A 13,706-nucleotide genomic window follows, 5' to 3' on the forward strand; every position below is an offset into this window, starting at 1 on the left:
TTGGCGACGTTGGTGCATGTAATCCCGAGTCGAACATTGCTCGGACTGTGACGTCGACTCCAATTTTTTTTTTCGGGCAAAATTTTTTTTCTATTATTATGGACAAAGCGTGTCAATCGAGTGGCTCCCTCTCTTATTTTGTTTCTTGAATTCGACGATGGCTGGTATCACTGTCAAGGACGTCAATGCTCATGGTATGGTTTTTTTCCCTTCCTTATTCTACGTAGATCGGGGAGTGCAAAGCTAGCAATGGGGGAACGAGTTTTTACAGCCACGATTGTTGGACAAATGGAAGGCCCGTGTTCGGTCCATTTCACATTTGCATGACGTTGGCTTGTGCATCGAACATCGTCAATTGACCTTAGTTTTCGACGGTTATTCTCGTCTGAATTCCTTTGATCGAATGGTCATGCGTTTGCTGGATTCAGTGGCATGGGAAAGGAAAAATGGGGAGTGAAGTTAACTGGGTTTTTGGGTGGCTTGGCATATCCGAATTTATACTCACCATTTTTCTTTTATTTGCGGTTTCCCTCTATAGCCTTTATCAAGGCCTATGCTGCTTATTTGAAGCGTACCGGTAAGCTTGATGTCCCCAAGTGGGCTGATCTTGTCAAGACCGGTACCTTCAAGGAATTGGCTCCCTATGACCCCGACTGGTACTTTGTCCGTGCCGGTAAGTTTTAACCATTCGACGAATATGATCCATAGATACATGAATCAGTGGCTTATGAATGTGTGAACGTTAGCTTCCGTTGCTCGCCACATCTACATCCGCAAGAGCGTCGGTGTTGGTGCTTTGAACAAGGTTCACGGTGGCCGTGTCAACCACGGTTCCCGTCCCTCCCATCACGTTGATGCTTCCGGCTCCGTCAACCGCAAGGTTCTCCAGTCTTTGGAAAAGATTGGTGTCTTGGAAAAGGACAAGAAGGGGTACGTTTTGGATCCTACAGTGATAATGGACAATGATCTGAATATTGACTCGCTCTTTTTTTTCTTCTTTTTTTACAGTGGTCGCAGAATTACCCAGGATGGTCAGCGTGATTTGGATCGTATCGCCATGACTCTCGCCGAAGACGAAGAGTAAATACTCCCTTTTACTCTCTTACCATTCGTATTTTTTTCTGCAACAATATTAAAAATGATCTCAAGGGGTCCAATTCACTCATAGAAGAATGAGAGAACAATGCATGAGTGAATGATTGTATGAATAGCGTGTGAGGGTTGAGGAAATTATTCGGATATATGTTGCGTAGGTGCGAAGAAAACTCATTGAAACGCTATTCATGCATCAAAGCAAAATCGAGGAGTGAAAGTGCGTTTAGTTTTGGGGTGGTGTCTCGATGCCAATTTTAATACAGACACTAGCAGTGATGAATTTGTTTGTGCATTTGTGAACAATTCAGTATTCTATGCTAAGAAATCAAAACAATGGAAAGGCTCCAGAGAAGTCTCCTTTTCCTTGTTGAAAACACTTGTTATACCTAAAGAGCAGCTCGTCGAAACTCAAGAACGAGTGTCTGAAAAAGGCTGTGTTTTTAGATCGTTTAACTGTCATTACAGTTACGTTGAAAAAAATAAACCACATAATCAAGTCGATAGTAGTTTAGTGACGAGAGAAACCCAATGAAAAAAGAGACGTAAAAATAAGGATTAATTAGACAAATAGAGCTTCTTTTCCTTTGTTTTCACTAACCAATGAAAGCTGTTGTCACTGCACTGCAAAGGGACGACACTCCACAACATCACAGCATGGGCTCTACAAATTTTTAACTATAGATCGCAAAATCTTATCATACGTGGATGATTCAGCATAATATTCAAGGAGCAAGGCAGCTGAGGATCTCATATCACTTTTTCCAAAATATATGTATCCGACTTTGACCACAAGAAAAAGAAAAGACATTTTCTTTTGGCATACAGTTATACTGTATTGTGGATGTGTTTAGGCTGATGACAGTTGCAATCAACTTGATTATAGTACACTTGATTCGAGCAAAGCTGAGAGTTATGCAATGAAAAATATGTATGGCAATGAATGGATCTGTAAAAATATGAAAATAGACGTGCAATGGAGAAAAATCAAATGGAAGGTGCATTGTATTTTATAGACATGAAAATGAGGCAATACTGCCGAAAACTATTCCTGATACTGTAGATAAGACGTCGTCTTTATTGTCTGAAATAGGTGCGAGGTAGGACATGGTCGATTAATTTCCTCTTTTCATTGACCCATCGTATATTGTAATGTGTATGCACTTCTGTGACTTTCCCAAGTCCCTGGACGATTTTGCCACTCTGCTATGCCGTCCAGCATTATGTAATGGGTTGTCGAACTGTCGATATTTGGTCGCATTCGTCGGTTGGCCCTTCGTGATCTCTCTCGAGTCACTCGCCATTCCGTCTTTTCGCATCATCGTCAACGACCTAATATGTCTTGTTATTTTCATAAGATGTTCAACCAATTTTCGAGGTTTTACATCGTTTTCATTGTTTCTCGATACGTAAATGGTGTAGACCCCTTAAAGGGGAACGTCCGAGTTCCAATCCAATCTGTGCCGCAGCCATTCCTTCTTTTTGTTTGGCATTCCTTGAGTATAGACCTTTTTTCACCGCAAGTGAACTTTGTCATATGGTTTAACATTAATCAGGAAAAACAAGAATATAAGAGGTAGGGAAATTGCAAATCTTTTAAAAGGTCGATTGCCCTATTTTGTTCACGGGATTTTGCCAGGGCACTGTACATGAAAGGTATTTCAGAGAATCTGTTTTTTAAACAATAGTTTGATTTTTGTCATTTTTCTGCTTTTGGGCTCGCTGTAACGGTGACGGGATATAGGATACGATCAGTGCAAGGGGGCCAAAGCAAGAGGGGGTAACATGGTGGTCGTTTCACGTCGTTTGGTATGATTCATGGAAGAAGCATCATTCCATAAGAAGGCAGTCAGTGGTCGAGCCATGATGGAGCTAGCTGAAGGATCGGCTGGTGCAGTGGGAAGCGAGGTGGATGAATACCATGGTCTTTCCGGTGGTATGGAGGATGTAGGATGATTAGGAGAAATCGAGGACTGGTATTCAGAAGCGATCATATCTATTGACAAAGCGGCAGCATGGGTTAGATGAGGCACCTTTTTTCCCTGGCTGTTTGTTGGATATCTACCTCGGTTATAGACTCCCGGCAAATGGTTATAAACAGTGTTCTGATTGGCGGCGGAAGGTGCTGAATCACGTGTTGCATAAGATGGGGTCAATTGCAACGGACTATGTGAGCGCTAACGAAAATGGATGCATGAATGAGTATAATATGCGTGAGGCTGCAGTGTTTTGCTTTTTCGTTGCTTACAGAGTGTTTATAAGCCAGATCGGTGTAAATCATATAAGTAATATAAGCGTGCATGGCATTGCGTTTGATTTTCGGATTTTGTTTCTGAAGCAGTAGTAATGAGGTGTCAGCGCACAGGATGGTTCAACCTGGTCAGGGCTACCAATGCTTACCATTGATAAGTATTGTTTCGAGAATGTGTCATTCTGGAAAATATGAAAATGGTTAGACTCCATATAAAAAAAATATGCATGCGACGGAAAAAAAAGTAAGGTAAAGTGAATGGGGCATTTACCTCTTGATAAGCTTCGGTATATGAGTCTTTCCCCGAAAGAAGGGAATCGGTTTGATATCGTTTTCTGGGATAGCTATCATCAGGATAGCCCTCCGATACTGTCGTTGATTGGCCATGCGGTTCAAAAGGCGATTGCCATTTTCGTTTGGATGAAAAATGCCCTGGTGTGGCAGACGACTCATCTTCGGGAGCGCAAGAAAACACCCAGTTTTTTTTTTTTTTTAGTTCTCGTCACACAAAACACTAAACAATGACGATGTTTCATACCATAGGAGGTTCTTGATTCTCGTTCTTTGTCTTCATTTGTGACCAGATCCGCCGCAGCCGCCAACATCATGATAGGATCTGCAGAATGTCGACCCTCTACAGCTAAAATTTCAGTTTCATTGAGAGAGAAAGAGAAAAATTAGAAAAACCGAGTGGCATGCACCAAAAAGTGAAAATAATAAAAAAAACATTTTCGGATCAACCCACTTTTTTCTGTGGTCACAGGATTGGAATATTCAGAAGATCTCGACCGTTTAGGAATGCCTGTTAACGCACTGTTTGGCGGCTACATCCAGTGTTTGGTATCATGAGCGATTCTGGGTCAAATCATCGTTTTTTTTTAAAGAAGCTTCGGACGTCAACTCACAGATACCAATGCAGGGGTTGAAGGAGAATGTGCTATACAAGATGATAACAAAGTTCAGTCTCTTCCTCAGGATAGTCAATCTTTTTCCTATTCCCCCATTTCGCCTCAATTTGGAATAGAACCCTGCCTTACCGTCCAGTAAGCTGCTGATAGACATGGAATGACTGTTGTTGTTGCTAACAGTGCTTCCTTCCGAGCTACTGCTGCTGATATTATCGTCATCGGCCAACTTTGTAATCAAATGAAAGAAAAAAAAAATAGATGAGTGATAAGGGTCATCGTTTGACAGAAGCTAATATATACTTTAAGTGTTAATGGTGTGTTGTCAATATTATCATAGAAGGGCTGATCGTGAGCTAGGCGGATGAGAATGCGGCCTGCTTCGGCGTCCATTTTATCGATAGAGGCATGTTCTAAGTAGTCGGTTGAAATGAGGGACGGTTTAAAGTGTCTCGTTGCGGATGAGCGTGGTTGAACTTTGGGTCGATAGCCATGCAAAGATAAATGAGCAATGAATGTCGAAGTCGAACGACGGCCTAAGTTCACCATGGACTTGAAAGGTATATTTTTTTTGTGAAGCTTTTTCCGATAACCAAAAGCCCGTAGACTTAAGCGGTTCAAAGTTAAGAAAGAAAAAGAAACAAAGAAATAAAAGGACAAGGCAGCCAAGAAGCAACCTAAAGAAGAAGAGAGAGAGAAAAGAGAACCAAAAAAAAAATAATAGTGTTCAAAATAAAAAAAATAATAAAAAAAAAAGATAGAAGCTTAAAAAAAATTATAGTTTTTGATAACTGCAAAGGAGTTTCGGTGGGCCATGGGTAGGATCGTGCGCTTTGTGTAACAATATCAAATATGTGCGCATTATATAAAATGGGGACTTTTTTCCCCTCCTCTCGTGCTTCCCCTACTGTGAAAATACTCTAGTTAGTGACTCAAGGAAGAAAAAAAAAGGTGAAAGCATAAAACAGGAGACCATCCTGGTAAACTGCATCGCATCACCAAATGATGCTCATAAAATAGCAAGCTATCATTCGCTGAAGATATAATTAGTTTTTTTTTTTTTTTTTTTCAGACGTTCCACCAATATTTTACACGATGATCAAATGAAAAAAGAAAAAGTTGTGTGGGGTCAAGGGAACAGGACATGACAATATGAAATCGTTTCACCCAAAATCCTTTTTGTACCCTGAAGAAGAAGTATAACGGGATAGAAGCAACAACAACAGCAGCGGGCAATCCTAATGGTTGAATAAATGTACAGTGTAACCCCCCGGCCTTTGATTCAGCCGTACCATCTCCTTCAAAATTTCAATATCATTAAAAAACCAAAAAAAAAAAACTTCCCCTGGAAATTGATACACTCCAAATCGGACATTTTGGGCAATTGATCCCAAAAACGATCCCGGAGATGACAAATTTTTGCGGTAAACGCCACCAAGTTGGATGCCTTTGGTTTTTGAAGCACCGATTCCTAACATATTGGATCCTCTCACGCTCTCTTTTTCCCGTATTATTCGTTACATCAAAAGACGCCCACACCTTTTTTTTTTTTCGTAGTATTCATGTTCATTACACGGTATTCCAGACAAGCATGTTTCCAATTATTTCACACCGATAATAATATGACTGTAGAGCCATAGTTGCTGTGTCTTTTTTTTTTTTTTTTTACCCGGTATCTAAATTTTTGTATCATATACAAGTTTCTATATTACAACCGCAGAAGTTTCGGTAGTTGTCAGCTGCTGCGCAGTCAATGGGTTGCATACACTCGACGGTAAGTTACTCAACGACAGGGACACACTTGGTTGCATTTTCGGAAAGGGTGTCAACGTCTTTAGACCATGCTGAATCTGTACGACGTGGAAAAGAAACGATGAATGACGAGTACTTTTTATCTTTTTGTGTCCAGAGGCACTTACCCTTTTTGTCAATTGCGCAACCGTCTTATCGACGAGAACCACTTCCCAGGCAAACTCCACGCCAAAAGTCAATTTGATCAGACGCACCAGATGTTTCGCCTCGTTTTCGCCAATACCAATAAATTCCTCCATGGAGGATACAGGCATCAGTTCGGAATCATTACCCAGCACATTCTGCACAAACTTTAATACAGTCCGTTGAACCGCCTTTGCGTCATGTGCATCCTGGGAAGATGGCGCTATTTTCCATTTTCGTCAATACCGGCAAATCGATTATCACATTCTCGGATGCTGTTATTTTTTTTCCAACTCACCAATGATTTCAAATGACTGACTCGCTGCCATGACATTATGTTTCCCATCGTGATGATATCTGAACTCATAGGTTCCCGTTTCCCAGGGTAACAAGTTACCGGAGAATTCGATGGTCCCTTCGGTCTTGAGCTCGATCTCGGGTGGAAAGATGGCATCTTCAGGTTTCTCTTTGTTGACACAAGCATTGGTCCATCGCCATAAGCCTCGTGAACTGACCGTGGTGATGCGCCTTTGTTTGTTGGCCGATACCTTGTACACACCGATCCAGTCACGTGGACCATGGTAATCGGGGGCTTTCCAATTCACTTTGATCGGATGGCCAAGTACGACCGAAGCGTCGACGTTGGTGCGGATAGCATATTTTGACAGGTCATATGTGGCAATGTTGCCAACAATAGGAATCAGTCGAGAACGTGATACTTCAAGCAACGATCGTGTTTCATCCAACACTTCTTGCAACTTGGGTCGGGCTGCATCTACCATGTCATTCACGTGAAGTTTGGTTTCTTCTACTGCTTTTTCCACTTTTTCCACCGCTTCCTTGACAATCCGTTCCATGTTTTTCGTCGTGTTCATGGCCGTTTGCAATTCTTGCTTCTCTCGAATGAGTTTGGACACTTCATGCTGAAGTTTATCGGGAATCTTGGAAGGAATGGCCGTCGCCGCCGTTTTCAACACTTTGGTTAATCCTGCCTCTTTGCGAATTTGATTACCATACAGTTTGCGCATATGGGGCCCTTCCACGTAATGAATAATGATCAGTGTAGAGATCTGCGAGAACAAAGCCAATCCAAACACAGCCCAGCTGTTGGCTAGCAAAGTCAAACCCCAAAATGCAGCGTGGCCCATGATCTTTTCAGGATTGTTCAGGAATCGGTAAATGCCAGAATACAACAGTTCCGACGGTTGACCGTCAATAAAGAAATCGCCATAGAACCTGCCATTGGGGAAACTCACCATTAGAAACCGTTGAAATGATGTGCAATTTTTTTTTACCAACTACTTTACCATCCAAAGTCACCGAGCACCTCATAAATGGAAACCGAGGTCCAGATGTGAAGACCAATAAAAACCATACCCAAGGTATGTCTCAAGAGCGTGGTTCCGTAAGTCCAGTCTTCAGGTAAAGCATACACTTTCCAGCACACCGCCGCAAAAGAAACATAAGTCATGCAGAGCGACAAATTGTAGATGCTAATAAGAAAAAAAAAGTACCAATTTTTGCGTTACTCATCCAATCTTTCCAACGCAAAAGACTCTAAGTAGGATTGTATACCTCTTCCAGTTCTGGAATGCTTCCTGTACGCCGCCGCCCCACTTGACGAAATGTCTTGTAAAGAATTTATCTTTTGATTGAGCGTGTAGCAAGAATCCGAGACCGTACGAATGGAAGATGCGCCAAAACAAAGCTTGAGCAAAGGCAAACACAACACCGGCTTTACCAGGAAGCAAAAATGTAAGCAGCAAGCTGTAGCTCATGACCATGGCAAAAACCAAGTCTGTCGATCGGGCCAGGTCGAAATTCTTGAAAACTATCAGATCGCGCCGGAAATAGTTTGCGTAAAAATCGTAGGTGGCCGTTTGATCCAAGGTGGTTTCCAAAACTTGAGTATCTGCCGATGCCGCCATGGTGGCAGGCACTTGTCGTTTCGGCGTTGCAGGAGGATTATACGTTTTTTCGATATCTGCAAACGCAGAGATGAGCAATCGTTATGATGGCTTTTTGAAGAAAAGTGGACTTACGAGGAGTTTCGACAAAGATGAGGAAGGCAAATTGAAGGGCATGAGCGGCAATACTACCAAACAGGACGGTGTAGCTTGCGCAAATGAGCGAAATACCGTAATATCCAAAGTAGCCAATGGAATACATCGGATGAGGAGCCATTTCGAAGACGCCATCAAATGTAAGTGATTGTTCCACCAAAAAGAAAAAGTCACCCCAATCTGTCAGACCCATCGTCAGCATCCGAGATTTTTTTTTCCATCCCATCTTTCCCTATACCGAAACTTACACCATGCGAAATCTTTTACAACACGTTGCGCATCGATCTTGACCCAGATATTGAAAGCGATCAAAAACAATCCACCAAGCCAGCGTAGAGTATCACCCATGAAAAACGTGGAACGCGGTGATGGGTTGAACCATGACAAAGCAAAGCAGATGTAAGAAGTGAAATCATTCATCAAAATGATATCCACCAACTGACGGTAAAGCATCCACGTATTATATTCCAATGGCGATGTCTAAAATTCCAAAATCGTCATCAGTTTTTTTTTTTTTTTAACTTCCATCCCATCCCTCTCTCTTTTTGCTATGCGAGATACTTTACTGCAAAATCGTAATCATCACCCATTTTCAAGCTCAGCTGATATTCGAGCCACTGGTAGATCTTGGGGTTCGCCTTTTGATCAAAGATCTTGTATTTCTTGACCCAACGAACAAGACCGCGACTCTCACTCTGATATTTCAACAAAAACCCGATACCGACATTGTAAGCCAGACGCCAAAACGCGAACAAGAAGCAGAAGAAAATACGTTTAAAGCTGGATGGCAAGAAATACAACAGCGCGATTTCAATCGCCATGATGCCCAGCGTTATCCAGTCAAAAAAGGTTTTGGCTTGTTTGAAATTGAACAGTGAAGTGACCATGTCTCTCGTCAGCGGCACGCGGAACACTAAATATCTCGTTTAAGCATTTTGAAAGGAGAAAAGAACGATTATGATCGGGTTACCTCTTCCGCTGGGTGTTCTGCCATAAGAAGAACAGCATACATCGTTGGTCAGATTATAGTCATTGCTAATGGAGGATGAGGAACTGTCGGATTCACGTCTTTTGGAAGGGTTACGCTGACGTAGTTCACCCTGCGACATGTTCAAAAATAAAAATAAAAAGGCGAGAAGAACGTCAAGCAGAACAGGTTCAGTATCTTTTTCTTTTTCTCTCTTTGTCCACCAAAATCCCGGACCTGCATGCAGGTAGTACAAAGGCACGTGAATGTTTAATTTTTTTTGGGGGCGGGGCGCAAGTCCCTGACCAAAGAAAAAACTCCTCCCATCTTCCCCAGTGCTTTGGAGAATAGCTTAGTCCGCCTTGATGGACAGAGCAAAGAGATTGCCTGTTTAAGCCATGTTAATTATTCACTGATCATAAAAGCTTTTTTTTAAAAAAATTGAGAAATGATATTATTGCTCCATGATGTTTTAGCACTATGTGTTTGTTGTTATCAATAACAAAAAGAGGCACCCCAATCAACGGGTGGCGGTGGACACATTAGGATGCTTGAACAAAAAACTATTGTGGCACTTTAAAATTCTAACAAGCCGTACACCCGCTGTGCAATGGATGCCGCCAGCCACCGGAGGTCGCCCCCTTACATTGAGCGACTTTCGTCAGACAAAAAGCCTAACGCATACACGTCATAACCTGGGCGAGAACTCTTGACGGACTTTGGTATATTAATGACAACCTCATGGCATACATTGCAAGGTGAGTTGTTTCTGAGCACGCGCAAAGCAGCATTGATTGACCCCCTCAGTTCCATCCCGCCATTCGATTCATTGAAAATTGAAAGAGAATGAAAGGACATATACAGTATAACTGACAAAAAAAAAACAAATTGAATGATGCTACAGAAGAACGCCATCGTATCATCAACCACTTTTCTTCAAAAAGAGCTCTACTCACATTTTTATTCGAAAGACGACGATGCTTTGTTTGACCACAACTGGTGCAAACGGCATCTTGCTGTTAATTGTTTCGCCTATTATCGTAAAAGTGGGCAGCGAGGCATGGTTGAAAAATAAAAAAAAGGTTTAACAGGTCCTGATAACTTAGTGTAGATCATGTGATTTACAAATCGCTAATTTCCCCCAGATTTAAAATTCCAACTAGTTGCGCGTGTGATCTTGAATATCACAAAACTTCGGTATACACAATATTATTTGTATAAGTGTCGTTGCCAATATTATGGGACGCATGAGAGACCATGGCTTTGATGGAGCTCGGGTTCTAACTCGGGACATGGCAACATAGAGTTGGCCATGGGAAAATACCGGTTCCGGTAAAAATAAGCTAATGGAGTCAAAGGTCTGACCTTGGGGCTTTGTTTATTGTCATTGCGAAGGCAAGACGTACAGGAAATTGACTCGTTTAAATGGAATTGCTTTTTCATCAGAATCATTGATAATTGCTATGCGCGATAGCAGTACATGTTTTCTAATGTTGATTCCATTGGCAATTTCTGTTTCGATAATATGCAGATGAAAAGATCGGCATATTAAACGTGTGCCATTGCATAAACCATTTGCTTGATCGATGTTCTAAGCAGCATGATTGGGCAGCCAATCTTAAGTTTAAGAGAATGCGGTGGCAGGTTGGCTGAATTTATAGAGTTCAAAATTTCAATTAGTGTGCTCCAGTTGAGTTTCCTCTGTGTCCATGCTGTCTGCACTTTGTATTCGCAGACATCTCCAGGGAAACTGTTCAGCACCTTCTCATTGAGAGAGGCCATATGTCTGTTTTTTGGAGCCAAGATGGTACGGCTTATTAAGAATTCTCTCGAGGGCATTTCTGATAAAGAATGGCCATATACTGCATATATCAGATCTTTGACATTAGAAGAAGGCACCAGCATCACTGGTGGAAGTAACACCAAGTTCCCATTTGTGTACGGTTCCGTTCCACTACCAATGCGCAAAAGATAAGAGGCGAATTGATCCAATATGTTAGCATCCACACCACTGCTTAAGCGAGTTTGTTCTACACGCATGTTTGTCGTTAATCGAAGAACCCTTACAGATGGCCAGAAAGAGGCCCTGTTTAGACACTGTTCAACAATTTGGGGCCTGGTTGCTTTGGGGATCACTGGAAGAATCCGATAATGATTATGTTTTATAGTTCAACTACCATTTATGATGAATATAATTTGTGCAAGTTGCCGTCAAGCAGGCCATGCTCGCTCTACTAATTTCCGTCAAGTTCTTCCAGTGATCCCCAAAGCAACCAGACCCCAAATTGTTGAACAGTGTCTCAACAGGGACTTGACGGAAATCGCCGCCAAAAACAATCAATTTCCCACCAAAATGCACATGCTGAAGAGCCGGATTTACCATCTTCATTACGTCTTGAGGAGTGCGATTGACAGCTTCTATAAGATGTCGGCTGACCATGGTTGCCTCATCCCATACTATTAACTGTGTTCTGCTGCGATAACAGAACTGCTGGTGACTATGGCGTTATTCGACACATTGTGCGTTGATCAACTTTCAATGGAATTCCAAACCTTGTCTAAGCTCCGCAACGAACTTCGCTTGGTCCTTCGGTTGTAGTAATTCTACTTTGTTGGGCACGTCGGGGGTTGTTGGGGCAGTTGCGGTTGGTGGAGCGAGCATGTCCTGGCAAACTTCAAGAAGCACAATAAACGTTTGAAGATGACATTGAATTAGTTTTACAGAAGAAGCAGAAAGAAAAAAGGAACAGACCTGGATAATGCAAAACAACACGATCTGTCTGTTCACAAAAGGAAGCACAAATCATGAGCCATAATTCAACATCCGCTCAGATCTTATCGTAAATCATGTGATTACATCAAATTTATCCAATCAACGTTCATTGACTTTGAAGCTACCCAATCATCAACGGTCTTTTGTCGGTAAACAATTTGACGGTGACATATATCCAAATATGGCAACTCAGAGACAAACATTTTGATAAGGCAGAGAATAAAATGTTGGCGTCTGTCAGACAAGCCGTGTATTCCATATACAGGGATTAGGGCAACTATTTGTTTATTCTTACAAACGAGCAACCAAATCTGTCGTTTTTCGATCAACATGTTATGATAGTAAAGAACTTTTATAAGGATCGCCGCTGAGCCCCATAGCCTCTAAAAATGCAAGTTTCGCCCGTACGTTACAGACGATTGATATTCCATCGCCCGTTCTGTGCTTACTTTTTGCGCCGTTCTTGTTCTATACTCTGAAAGTGATATCTTCACCATCGACAACACAGTCGTTTCGACCAGTGGCTCAGTACCTTACGTATGAAAGCAGAGATGATCCAAAAGAGTTTTCACTTGAAGCAACAAAGCCTTGAGTTGGATAATTTACCCATTCTTTTCAAGTCCCTACTTTGCGCTTCAATTTGCGTCGATATCAAGAGTTGCATTTTTCAGTGTGTTTTTGCAATAGCTTGCGGCGAGCAAAGGCAAGGTCTCAAAAGCTGATACACAACACGGAAGTTGCTGGTATCATAGTTGAAGACCAGTGCATTTCGTGCCAGTTTCTCGGGAAAGTATGCCATCCGTTTCCGGGCATTGGGAAACTGTTTTGCCTAGAGCTGAAAGTTAAGCCGTCTATCATATTAGATTATGCGGAATATTACGGACGCAATACATAGTTATTTTCACTCCCATCAGCTTTGATATTGTTTAGAATGTGATATTTTTCTGTCAGTTGTGGAATGGATCAAGTGTATCTCTTAAATGAAAAAAAAACAGTGTTTTGTTTCGCGGCACATGCCAATAATCGAGGGCTGTCTATGGCTTGAGAACAAAAGGTCTATTTGTGTATGTGAAGTGAAATCTTCATCCATTCTGTCCACCGCAGAAAAAAAAAGCCAGAAGCAGACATATGGCAGATGAGCGCTTTCTGATAAACACATAAAGACCAACCTTTGAAAGTCAGCTTTGTCCAGACAAATAGACAATACCGGTTTGAACACTTGATAGGAAAGTTTTCTTAAAGAGAAAAACGTGACATTACAGGCAGTTTGTCCATACGATTGGTCATTTGGAATAAATAAATGACAGCCATCACATTACTTCTTTTGGTGACAATCGCCACGGAAATTTGCAAGTAAAAAGTGTTACACTGTCATCTTGTATTTGTCGAGAAAGCCCTTCTTTCGGGAATGCTTGGCCATCAACTTTTAGAAATAGTAACCAAGCCCGACTGATCTGCAGCGCATCCTAATACAAACCACAAACCACGCGGTTCATTCTTTATGTTTCTCCCCGTTCATCTCTCATGACTTAGAACAAGTTACAAAGAAGGAAAGGCCTACAATGCTTTGCCACAAAATAGTTTGGTATTTAAAATTGAAACTACAACATCATGATATCATTCAGTCGTATACTATAGTTCGTATACATAAGCAAATGCAAGTAACCCACTGAAAAATGTCAATCCACGTAAGCCTTTCTAGTTGGATACAATGCCACCG

The 13,706-nt window shown here is 41.7% G+C and overlaps 3 protein-coding genes across 3 annotated transcripts; 1 reads left to right on the plus strand and 2 right to left on the minus strand.

Annotated features, from left to right (window-relative positions):
* Positions 1-144: 144 nt before the first annotated feature.
* BYT42DRAFT_554077 (40S ribosomal protein S19-A) lies at positions 145-1,329 on the plus strand. Its single transcript, XM_051566546.1, has 4 exons — positions 145-194; positions 539-673; positions 747-930; positions 1,009-1,329. Exons 1-4 carry the CDS (start codon positions 158-160, stop codon positions 1,082-1,084), a joined length of 432 nt encoding a protein of 143 aa, XP_051428817.1. The 5' UTR covers positions 145-157; the 3' UTR covers positions 1,085-1,329.
* A 1,345-nt stretch (positions 1,330-2,674) lies between these two features.
* BYT42DRAFT_620837 (uncharacterized protein) lies at positions 2,675-4,641 on the minus strand (the record flags this gene model as incomplete). Its single annotated transcript, XM_051572364.1, has 7 exons — positions 2,675-3,088; positions 3,158-3,269; positions 3,615-3,796; positions 4,089-4,167; positions 4,249-4,280; positions 4,381-4,477; positions 4,552-4,641. 7 exons carry the CDS (start codon positions 4,639-4,641, stop codon positions 2,844-2,846), a joined length of 837 nt encoding a protein of 278 aa, XP_051428818.1. The 3' UTR covers positions 2,675-2,843.
* A 1,160-nt stretch (positions 4,642-5,801) lies between these two features.
* Positions 5,802-9,394, minus strand: BYT42DRAFT_641328 (phospholipid methyltransferase-domain-containing protein). Its single transcript, XM_051572550.1, has 9 exons — positions 9,217-9,394; positions 8,813-9,159; positions 8,495-8,726; positions 8,226-8,426; positions 7,759-8,167; positions 7,491-7,676; positions 6,482-7,419; positions 6,168-6,406; positions 5,802-6,098 (listed from the first exon to the last, which is right to left on the minus strand). Exons 1-9 carry the CDS (start codon positions 9,353-9,355, stop codon positions 5,952-5,954), a joined length of 2,838 nt encoding a protein of 945 aa, XP_051428819.1. The 5' UTR covers positions 9,356-9,394; the 3' UTR covers positions 5,802-5,951.
* Between the last annotated feature and the right edge of the window lie 4,312 nt (positions 9,395-13,706).

This window comes from Radiomyces spectabilis, assembly GCF_025331425.1.
Source record: "Radiomyces spectabilis strain NRRL 2753 chromosome Unknown BYT42scaffold_1, whole genome shotgun sequence".
NCBI lineage: Eukaryota > Fungi > Mucoromycota > Mucoromycetes > Mucorales > Radiomycetaceae > Radiomyces > Radiomyces spectabilis.

Bases quoted from the DNA above. Each gene is read 5' to 3' on its own strand.
- BYT42DRAFT_554077 (XM_051566546.1), top strand. From the start codon at position 158: ATGGCTGGTATCACTGTCAAGGACGTCAATGCTCATG. The intron at 195-538 runs GTATGGTTTTTT...TTCCCTCTATAG, and splicing joins CAAGGACGTCAATGCTCATG to CCTTTATCAAGGCCTATGCT. The intron at 674-746 runs GTAAGTTTTAAC...TGTGAACGTTAG, and splicing joins CTGGTACTTTGTCCGTGCCG to CTTCCGTTGCTCGCCACATC.
- BYT42DRAFT_641328 (XM_051572550.1), bottom strand. From the start codon at position 9,355: ATGTCGCAGGGTGAACTACGTCAGCGTAACCCTTCCAAAAGACGTGAA. The intron at 8,727-8,812 runs GTAAAGTATCTC...TTGGAATTTTAG, and splicing joins GTGATGATTACGATTTTGCA to ACATCGCCATTGGAATATAA. The intron at 8,168-8,225 runs GTAAGTCCACTT...CTGCGTTTGCAG, and splicing joins CATCTTTGTCGAAACTCCTC to ATATCGAAAAAACGTATAAT.